The sequence below is a fragment of the Leuciscus leuciscus genome (genome assembly GCF_965113295.1).
Source record: "Leuciscus leuciscus genome assembly, chromosome: 9".
NCBI lineage: Eukaryota > Metazoa > Chordata > Actinopteri > Cypriniformes > Leuciscidae > Leuciscus > Leuciscus leuciscus.
Window position 1 is genome coordinate 5,118,011 of NC_138733.1, and position 11,541 is coordinate 5,129,551.

Consider the following 11,541-nt stretch of genomic DNA (forward strand, 5'->3'; position numbering starts at 1 on the left):
TTGGTTTGGGGTCATTATGAATTTTTATTTTGGGGGGGAAATAAAATAAATTTAAATACTTTTATTCATCAAGGATTAATTAAATTGATCAAAAGTGACAGGAAAGACATTTATAATGTTACAAAAAAACTGTTCTTTTGAACTTTCTATTCATCAAAAAATACTGAAAATACTTATTTTAAAAACATTAAAAATCATATCGATCCAAAACTTTTTACTGGTGTGTCAAATCAATGTGCTAAGACTAACTCATGCTGGATGTATTTGATGTTCTTCTGTACGGTTCAGGAGTTTTTGTGCATTATAAAGTCACATTCTCCACACACACAGTTCACTGATCAAATATAAGCTACACTTAAACATCAAACCAGTAATAACCAGCAAACACAAAGTTATACAAGACAAAATGGATAAAAACAAGTTTCAGACACTAGAATTTATTAAACCAGCAAACAATTTTACACAAAATAGTACAAAACTCTGTTTTATCCCAGTGTTTCATTATAGACAACATTGAATATGCAAGTAGCGCCACCTTGTGGAGGTGTGGAGTTACAGCTCTTCATCTGCATCTTACAGAAAAATCCTATTATAAAGAATTTGATGTTATGTTTCTGGAGGTATCTGATGAATCTTCAGTCTTGCTTTAGTCCTACAAAAAAAAAAAAAAGAGACAAACATAAACATTCAGATTATTAAAATGTCACTCAGTGTCTCTTCAGTTCGACACAAGAGGAGATGAAAGGCAAAACGTCAGAGCTTCTGCTTTACATTTAAATTAAAGGAAGTGGATGGTAATTTAAAGTGTTCTCGTGATAAAAGCATGTTTCTATCACACAGATTCTACTGAGGATCTCTCACAGGTCATAACAGCCTCTTGACTCAGTGTCCTAACCAGACGCGATAAGATTCCAGCGACAAATAATTTGTCTGTCCACACTAGAGGCGACTGCGAGATCATGCGTCAAAATCAATCAGAACCCACAGCCAATCAGAACAGCGTGTGGGCGGAGTCTCGCGGCGAGTGCACGGCACCAGAGTAATCTCAACGCACTCGCAAGAAAATAGATAAGTAACTACATAATTAAAGTCACAAATATTACACCATTTAAACATTATTCAAATACATAGGCTACTGAATTACTAAAACAATCTTTGTCAAAGAAAACACTTGTTTGTTCACAAACGAAACGTTCTTGTTTCCATTTGTTTAATTTCAAGATCTGAGGTGAATTATTGCTTTTACAGCTACAAAGCTGGAGCACTAAATTATATTCAAAGTCACATTACACGCTTTTAACATTAAATAAAGCACATAAATAGTACCTGAGATGATCATTGCCACACTTTGTGTTTGTTGTTCCATCGCGACGTCGGAGAAAAATAGAAACCGTTTCTAAAATAGACTCGTCGCGTGTCGCCGTCGCGGCTGGTTAGGACAAACACTCTTGATTACCTTGGAAAATAACTTTCTATCGCGCGTCGCATGTAGTTCGGACACGGTGTAAGCTAATATTGAGAGTTTTAGATTCAATCTTCACTGCAAGAGTTTGATCTTCAGTACTGGACAGTTTTTCTCTCTAGATATACAGTAATCTAATAATTAGTGCTGTAAATATCGATCTAACAAAAGTTTGTAAATATATAATATATATGTGCGTTATACTAAACTAAAACCATAAAAACATTTGTGCTTTAAATAACAAACTTAAAAACTTTAACTTATTATATTTCAGCTGTTGTTATCGTTAACTAAACTAAAACCATAAAAAAAATAGTGACTTAAAAATATAAAAAAAAAGTAATAAAATCATGTATATATATAGAGATGATTTTATAAATATATAATAAGATCTAAGACTTTTTCTATGTACACAAAAGGCCTATTTCTCTCAAATATTGTTCACAAATCTGTCTAAATCTGTGTTAGTGAGCACTTCTCCTTTGCCAAGATAATCCATCCACCTCACAGGTGTGGCATATCAAGATGCTGATTAGACAGCATGATTATTGCACAGGTGTGCCTTAGGCTGGCCACAATAAAAGGGCACTATAAAATGTGCAGTTTTATCACACAGCATAATGCCACAGATGTCGTAAGTTTTGAGGGAGCATGCGATTGGCATGCTGACTGCAGGAATGTCCACCAGAGCTGTTGCCCGTGAATTGAATGTTTATTTCTCTACCATAAGCCGTCAACAAAGGCGTTTCAGAGTATTTGGCAGTACATCCAACCGGCAGTGTTGTGCCTGAACGCGTTCATTGAACGATAGTTCATGAACTCGTTCATATTTTGGGCGAACGTGAACTGAACGTACTCTATTACTGCCTGATGAACGTTACTGTGAACTCGTTCATTCTGGTGGCTGTGAACGGCACGCTCTCTCAGTTTAACTTCGTTCATAAGGGTGCAAGATTTCTATAGAAATGTATTTGTCCCGTTCCGTTCGGAACCTCCGTTGTCCCGTTTATTGACGCTGATCTAACCACTGATGTATGACTGAATCTGATACAACAGCAACACTTGATCACGACACCGGTCATCATCCAATCACAGTCCACACTCACGCGCACCAGTACCATACGAATAACAAACTCTAAATTGAGAATTAATTATTATTTTGGGACAAATCATTGTTTGATTTGCGCACAGAATCCTCCGCTGTCTGGTCGCTTCGATCCGGACTCGCGCTACCGGCAAATCCCTTTCACTGTCCGACTGGGTTTTGATTTCGGCAAATCAGTTTTGACGAATTCAAACAACGTGATTATTGTGAGTCCAACATACATCCAGCCACGCAAGAAAGCATGAAATCGTCCTGAGGGAATAATATACTGATGTGATTTGCTGGCCAAGAAACATTTCTGATTATTATTAATAATAAAAAAAAATGATGAATGATGAATAATGAAATAAACGAATAAAAGGTTCAAAGTAAATTTATCCGAAATAAAAAAAACGTAACATTATAAATGTATTTGCTGAATAAAAGTAGGCTATTCATTTCTTTAATTTCTCTAAAATTTCGCTTTCTATTTCAGATTGAAATACTATTATTTTGAACTATGGTTTCAGACAACACATTTGTTTTGATTAAAGTCATATTACACACAATTGTGTGTAATATGACTTTAATCAAAACAAATGTGTTGTCTGAAAACCTTTTAAACACATACGAACCTGAAATGACATAGGCCTACTGTGTTATGTTGGCCTAGCCTATAGCCTACAAATATTTTGAGTGTCCCTCATTTTCCTGTAAAGAACCATGCACGATTGTCCCGCATTTGTTTAGTTGGCAACCCTACCCTCAATGCTATGTAAACCCTGGTTGGATAAGGATTTTAAAATTGGATATAAAGATGAAATCTGACACATAGTTTCAGTGTTAAAACTGATAACATAATTGCTGTCTGTGGTTTTATATGGGCTGTGGCAATAATTTTGAAAAATAATAGCTCGCAGCAACATATGGAAAAAAAGAACTGAACTAGTTCATTTTTTGAAACTGTGAACTTTAGTTCAAAATTTTGAAGTTTGAACTATGAACTGAACTAGTTCATTTTAAAATTTGTGAACGGAACTTTGAACTAGTTCATGTAGAAAGTGAACTTTCCCAACACTGCCAACCGGCCTCGCAAAGGCAAAAACAAAAGTGTTGAGTTTATAATTTTGTTCAGTGTTACTGCATTTATGTTCCTTAAATCAGTGTTTTTTTATATTTTTTGACAAAATGTGATTGAAATTTAAGCTGCACAATTACAATCACAAACTCCCCCTGCATTAGGAAATACATTAGTAAAGACACACATTGTTAAGTGTGACTAAATGGTCTAAATACTTTTAGGAGCCACTGCATATGACATGTTTCATAATCAAATCAGCAAAGTTGCTCGTATACACATTTACTTATAGCTTGTTTCATTCAAATCTATACTCACAAAACAGGTTGTGTGTTTACTCACAGATCTCATCTCTCTCTGTGTGTCTGAATAAAGGTTATTTTGGAAACTATGTGGGTGTGTGTCAGAATGTGTGATATCTGTGCGATAAGTGACGTAACTGCTGGAATGTTGTGTGGGAACAAATCACAGCAAATCTTTCCAGGAGACCCTGAAGAGTAAAAGCACCCGCCCTAGATAGTGCATCTACGGTTTACAGTCGTATTAGTGGACCACGCCTCAAATCAACCTGTTTTACCAGCCCAACCCTGATGACTTTGGTCATTGTGTCTTTCTGCAGTCTGTCCACGGAGTTCATTTATTGCTGATAAATGGAAAACAAGTCACTCCCAAATTCCCAATCCTAACTTTGCTCTTTATAGCAATACCTGTGCATTAATACAGCATTTAAAGTTTGTTAAAAAGATTACCGAATCACTGGAGGAGGACTTGTGACCGTCCTTCTTCTTGTGATCCTTGTCCTTCTTCTTCTTCTTGTCTTTGTCTTTATGTTCTCCTTTGTCCTTGTGTTTGTCTTTATGTTCTCCTTTGTCTTTGTGTTTGTCTTTGTCTTTATGTTCTCCTTTGTGCTTGTCCTTATCTTTATCCTTACCCTTGGAATCACTCTGAGACAAAATGTAAAATAATATTACTGAATACAACTAATGGCATTCTCATAAACCAGCATTTACATCTATTACTGCACGCCGTACTGCTCATATTTCACATTTAATAAGGAAGTTGGTGCGGCTATTGTTCAAATTCTTAATATCTATAACACTATTTCCATATGTAAAGTTTGTAACTGAATGTGACTGATGTTCAATATCAACACTTCCCTTGTCCTGTGTGTTGTATAACACGAGGAAATGTGATTTCTCTCATATTTAACTCATAACGACATCATCAACACTACAATCACAACACATATCTCTTGTGGATACTGGCGTTTCGATAGATTTAGATTGTTATGAATAAACGTGTTTTTACCTTGTCTTTGCTTTTGTCTTTATCCTTCTTTCCAAACCCGAAGATTCCCTCCACCTGTTTTCCCTCTGACTTTTTCACCTCGTCATCTCCAACAGCTGGGGAAAAAGATTTAAAAGAACATTAGTTTCACTCTGAAACCATTAAAAATAGGCTACCTATATTCAACTAGTGCTTCTTAATTAAAGTTAAAATGTTAAAGGAGCTGTGCAGCATTTTACCAGCGTTCAGATCGAAGTCCATGATGAAGCAGCGGAGTTAATACACTCTCTGATCGACGTTTAGGAAAGATCTGCGCATCAGCTGAGAGATACGCAGTTGCAAAATAAATAAAAAGATATGCAGTCTCATTAATATTAATTAGGTAGCATGACGTCAGCACAGTCCGAATGTCTGATTGGCTGGAATGCAGAAGGTAAGCGAGTTTCAGCGAATGGAACAATCCTTCAATGCGGAAGCTTTCGGTCATGCATATTAATTAGGTGGTGTGATTGGGCCATTAAATTGCATATTCATTAGTTAAACGTTAGTAATTGTCGCGTACAGGTGTCCGAGTCAGGTGTGAGTTTACGGAAGTATCTGTTTCTGCTCCTAAAGCAACGCATTTTATCTGGTAATATTCAGACATGAGAAACGCAAGTGTCAGCTTTATGTGTCTTATTATGCAGGTTTAGTTTGTATAATGCTTTTGTTAAAGTCTGAGAATTTATACAAACACTTATCTGCTAATCTTCCTACTAGAAAACGCCCTACTTTACTCTCCGTGTATACTCTCCCCCAGCGTTATCGAGAGATGTGAATTGTTTTTATAAACAAATGCGCTATAAAAATGCACGTCACGTGGAATCATTCTGGATATGAAAAAAACAAAACAATTACAAGATGTTCACGGTAGCCTAAATAAAGGCGTGTCAGGGCGAATATTCCTCATGTGGGTTTATTTTGAAAAGCACTTTTGTAAAAAAAAATATATTCCTTTCTATCATTATTACCCAGTTGACCTTTGGCGGGGCATGTTGTCACAGTATATGTCATAAGTCCGAGTGGGATCCTGCTGTGCATTGACTGATGTGAGAAAATATTTGTAACGTGACATAGGCTACTACTACTTAACATATATAAAACCAATGCATTTTCAACAATATAATATTTAAAATGTATTAACAGAAAAACAATGAATAAACTGCAAAAACTGTAAAAAGTAACAACATTTTCAGAGATTCGCACATCATAGAAAATATGTAACAGCTTGCACCAATATGTAAAATTTCAGTTTGATGGACAGAATTCATAATATATTTAAAACAAATGCTGCAACAAGGTGTTTGAAACCAACATGCAAAACCACTGCTAGAGAAAACAAGGATTTGTGCAATAAAACATTTTTTGACCCAAAACCTTTACAGTTTCTGAGATAAAGCCCTTAGGACATCATCCATGTGACAACTACGACTTTGAAACTAGGACAACTAGTTTTGCCCTCTCCTCAAAAAGGAAACCAGTTTGTCTGCAGTGCAGGGGCGAGTCTGCAACTGGTGTTTTTACACAAACTGGCCAGGGCTGTTTTATGTTACTTACAAGTGAGAATAATGAGTGCAAAACATGATGAATGTGGAAAAAAGGATAGGAAAAAAATAGCAACTTTACTGCATTAATATAGAACTGAACTAAGGCTTCACAGTGTGTACATTCACCATTTCACAACAGCATCAGATGAGGCTCATGCTATCAGAAAACCAGTCAGACACATACATTTGAGTCTTTTGTTTTAATTGTAGAACTTTACAATAAGGCCCCTTTAGTTCATGCATTAACTAACAATAAGCAATACATTTGTTTCAGTTATTAATCTGTTAGTTAGTAAATAAAAAATACAACTGTTCATTGTTAGTTCAAGTTAATGCTATTTCAAAAATGTCAAGTCCCTCTGTGGTGTAAATCCAGCTTTTAATGTTGTTTATATGTCTATGTGGTGTTTTTAATATGCTTTAAGTCAAACCACGTGTGAGTATTTTCTCCTTAAAACTGCAGTGAACCAAAGACAGTCTCAAACACACGCTTTGAAATCGCTGGTGTTTCTGACGTCACAAACTACCTTGTAACCAATCAGATCAACGTGTGATCGTCAACCAGTGGATCTCTGAGCTGAGTGAGTGGAGGCGGGGCTCGTTTGCATATTCATAGAACCGCGCATACTAAATGAGGCAAGGGTGTCGAGTTACACTCAAGATATTTTAAGGTGTACGTTTTTTTCAAGGAAAAAAACATTTAAATATGTCTTTTTGGTGATCAAATGTGATAAAATGATTGACTATAGGCGACTTTAACTACAACTTTTGATTTTAATAATGTAGGCTATTAGTAAATTTTGAAATGAACATAAGATTAATAAATGCTTTAGAAGTATTGTTCATCGTTAGTTATATACTAATGAATTCTTGTTGTAAAGTGTTACCAGCTGAACTAAAGAATGAAGTATCTGCCCTAGATAGTGCGTCTGAAAGGCTTTTTGACCGTAGTGTGTATCAGCTGCTTTTATGACACACCATTATCACCACATTTATCCTATAGTTTAGTATCTCTTAAAAGGAGAACAGGCCTTAATATCAACAAACTTAATATCAAGCTGTATTACTGATTTAACTGCAATGACGTGATCAGATGAGAACAAAACTTGAACTGAATTATGAAAACTGATTAATATCATCTGAGCTGCTTATATTAGAATTTAACTCATTTTACACAGTCATTGAACTGAATCAGCATTAAACTGAATGAACATTGAACTGAATGAACATTGAACTGAATCGACATTGAACTGAATGAAAATTGAACTGAATGAACATTGAACTGAATGAAAATTGAACTGAATGAAAATTGAACTGAATGAACATTGAACTGAATGAAAATTGAACTGAATGAACATTGAACTGAATCAACATTAAACTGAATCAACATTAAACTGAATGAACATTGAACTTAATGAACATTGAACTGAATCAAAATTAAACTGAATCAACATTAAACTGAATCAACATTGAACTAAATGAACATTGAACTGAATCAACATTGAACTGAATCGACATTGAACTGAATCAACATTAAACTGAATCGACATTGAACTGAATCAACATTGAACTGAATCGACATTAAACTGACTGAATCAGCATTGAACCGAATCAACATTGAACTGAATCGACATCGAGATAAATCGACATCGAGATGAATCGACATTGAACTGAATCGACATTGAACTGAATCGACATTGAACTGAATCGACATTGAACTGAATCAACATTAAACTGAATCAGCATTGAACTGAATCGACATTGAACTGAATCGACATTGAAATGAATGAACATTGAACTGAATCGACATTGAACTGAATCGTGCTGAATAATGATGTCTTTTTAGAGCTGCTTTTCAGCAGAATTTGAATGTTTTCTCATATTTGATGAAGTTTGCATCATTGGTTCTGTTATTTTCGTGTGCATCGCTGCTTTGAAATGATCTGTACTCATAAATAAAGGTGACTTGACTTGACTGGACCAAACTGCACCAAAAATCACCATTAAAGAAGTCAATATGGCTAACTATCATTGACTTCAGGAGACTCAGGATACAATTTATGAGTCATATGAACTATAAGAACTCATAACTGGTTAATAAGTGAAGCTGGTAATGCTGTAATAGTTCATCAGAGAGTTGTAGTTTTGATGTTACTATTTATTTTTGATAAATGCATTACTAGAATAAAATACAGTGTTTTATAATGCAGTGAATCTGAACTGTTTTGCCAATATAAGAGTGTGTTTAGTTAGCTGTGTTATTTGTTTTGAGAGCATCTACATTCATTTGGAGAAATGTGTCAAATCGATTGAGAAAAACTTAATCATATCATATTATAAAATATAATGTATTGTTACTACTGTAAATCTATATTAAATTATTATGAGATCTCCTTCAATGCTTTCTATATGGAAGTTTGTTTCCGCCACAGAATAAAAAATAAAAAAAGGTAATTTCTACTTTTATCTGTGATATAAAGTCGCTATTGTGTTATATTGTCTTTTTTCGAAAAACGCAAGTGCCAGCTTTATGTGTGTTAATATGTAGGTTTAGTTAGTATAATGCTTTTGTTAAAGTCTGAGAATTTATACAAACACTTATCTGCTAATCTTCCTATAGAAAACGCCCTACTTTACTCTCCGTGTATACTCTCCCCCAGCGTTATCGAGAGATGTGAATTGTTTTATAAACAAATGCGCTATAAAAATGCACGTCACGTGGGATCATTCTGGATATGAAAGAGAAAAAAAAGAAAACATTTTACAAGATGTTCAATATGGTGTGTTGTACAGTAGGCTAAATAAAGGCGTGTCAGGGCGAATATTCCTCAATGTGGGTTTATTTTGAAAAGCACTTTTGTAAAACATAAAATAATAAAAATAAATTCCTTTCTATCATTATTACCCAGTTGACCTTTGGCGGGGCATGTTGTCACAGTATATGTCATAAGTCAGAGTGGGATCCTGCTGTGCATTGACTGATGTGAGAAAATATTTGTAACTACTACTTAACAATATAAAACCAATACATTTTCAACAATATCATATTTAAAATGTATTATAAGCTATTTAGTTGCTTTAACAGAAAAACAATGAATAAACTGCAAAAACTGTAAAAAGTAACAACATTTTCAGAGATTCGCACATCATAGAAAATAATGTCGAGGGTCGAGCTAGCCTTTTTGACAATACTTTGAACGTCAACAAGAAGTTACTTCACCCAACATTTAAAATGTTTAATTAAAAACATTAATAAAAACTACCTATAGAACACCCATGTCCCCACTCTCTACTGTTTATCTCTAAACTTTACCATGAAATATAATTATTAAAATCCTTTGTTGTGTGACTTTATATCCTTTAAACTGACTTTAAAATGTTTTATTTTTATTTATTTTTTTATGTTTTTTTTTTACTGTTGGACAAATAATATCCAAACATTTTCCCATGTATGTTTAATTTGAAGGACTTTTAATAATCTGAATGTTTATGTTTGTCTCTTTTTTTGTAGGACTAAAGCAAGACTGAAGATTCATCAGATACCTCCAGAAACATAACATCAAATTCTTTATAATAGGATTTTTCTGTAAGATGCAGATGAAGAGCTGTAACTCCACACCTCCACAAGGTGGCGCTACTTGCATATTCAATGTTGTCTATAATGAAACACTGGGATAAAACAGAGTTTTGTTCTATTTTGTGTAAAATTGTTTGCTGGTTTAATAAATTCTAGTGTCTGAAACTTGTTTTCATCCATTTTGTCTTGTATAACTTTGTGTTTGCTGGTTATTACTGGTTTGATGTTTAAGTGTAGCTTATATTTGATCAGTGAACTGTGTGTGTGGAGAATGTGACTTTATAATGCACAAAAACTCCTGAACCGTACAGAAGAACATCAAATACACTCAGCATGAGTTAGTCTTAGCACATTGACACACTAAAAGTTTTGGATCTGTAAGACTTTTAATGTTTTTAAAAGAAGTCTCTTCTGCTCACCAAGGCTGCATTTATTTTATTTTAAAAAAGTAATATTGTTAAAAAATATGACAATTTAAAATGACTGTTTTCTAATTTAATATATTTTATAGTGTAATTTATTCCTGTGATCAAAGCTGAATTTTCAGCATCATTACTCCAGTCTTCAGTGTCACATGATCCTTCAGAAATCAGTATAATATGATGATCTGATGCTCAAGACACATTTATGATTATTATCAGTGTTGAAAACAGTTGTGTACTATTTATTTTCAGGATTTTTCGATGAATAGAAAGTTCATAAAATAAACTTTCCAAATACAAATAATAATAATAATAATTTGAATGGATTCGAGGGGTTTTGTAGTTGAAATTTAAAAAAGTAACAAATCCTTCCCTTGAGGGTCAATTTGACCCTCTTAGGAATGAATGGGATGCGAGGAATGCTTCATTACACATAGAAAAACCTAAAAATGCCCAAAATTCTGACAAAAAATTCTAAAACTTTACCCCAAAAAAGTATTTTATAATGTCTACATGTGTATCTGAATCATAGACTGTAAAAAAAAAAAAAAAGGATCTGAATGCATACTGAGGAGGAACTGACTTTAGGACCCAGCGGAACAGCTCATTTGCTCCATATAGAGCTATAAGACCATCTAGTGGCTAGAGTCATCAAATATCATGCTATATATTTGTTTCCCCACAAGAGGTCGGCAGAGACACCCAATGTAAGATATTTTGAGCTGAATTACAGTTTTTTTCAATCGCTAACAAGCGCGTACCCATACTTCAGATACTTTTTCTAAACTCTTAACACAGACTCACACCTACAAAACACAAGTGGCCAAATGGATAATTTTCTTCTCAAAAACACATTTTGTTAAATATATACTTACTCTTCATTTCAAAATAGAACACATCTTTCTCTGCACACACTAACTTTACCAAAACACTGGAAATCTGACTCAAAATGAAATTATTCTGCCACTTGTTTTCACTTCACAAGGTACATGCAGTCTATCAAAGTACACCAGGTTTCAAAATACTGGCTATTGTTGACATTACA

General features: G+C 34.2%; 1 protein-coding gene across 2 annotated transcripts; it reads right to left on the minus strand.

Moving 5' to 3' along the window:
* Positions 1-421: 421 nt before the first annotated feature.
* Positions 422-5,297, minus strand: LOC309505990 (uncharacterized protein). Of its 2 annotated transcripts, XM_082179493.1 has the most exons (5): positions 5,151-5,297; positions 4,933-5,027; positions 4,498-4,568; positions 4,374-4,467; positions 422-652 (listed from the first exon to the last, which is right to left on the minus strand). In XM_082179493.1, the coding sequence occupies exons 1-5, from the start codon at positions 5,170-5,172 to the stop codon at positions 647-649; spliced, it is 288 nt and encodes a 95-aa protein (XP_082035619.1). In that variant the 5' UTR covers positions 5,173-5,297; the 3' UTR covers positions 422-646. The 2 variants fall into 2 exon arrangements, with proteins under 2 accessions (XP_082035619.1, XP_082035618.1); XM_082179492.1 differs by having other exon boundaries at positions 4,374-4,568.
* Between the last annotated feature and the right edge of the window lie 6,244 nt (positions 5,298-11,541).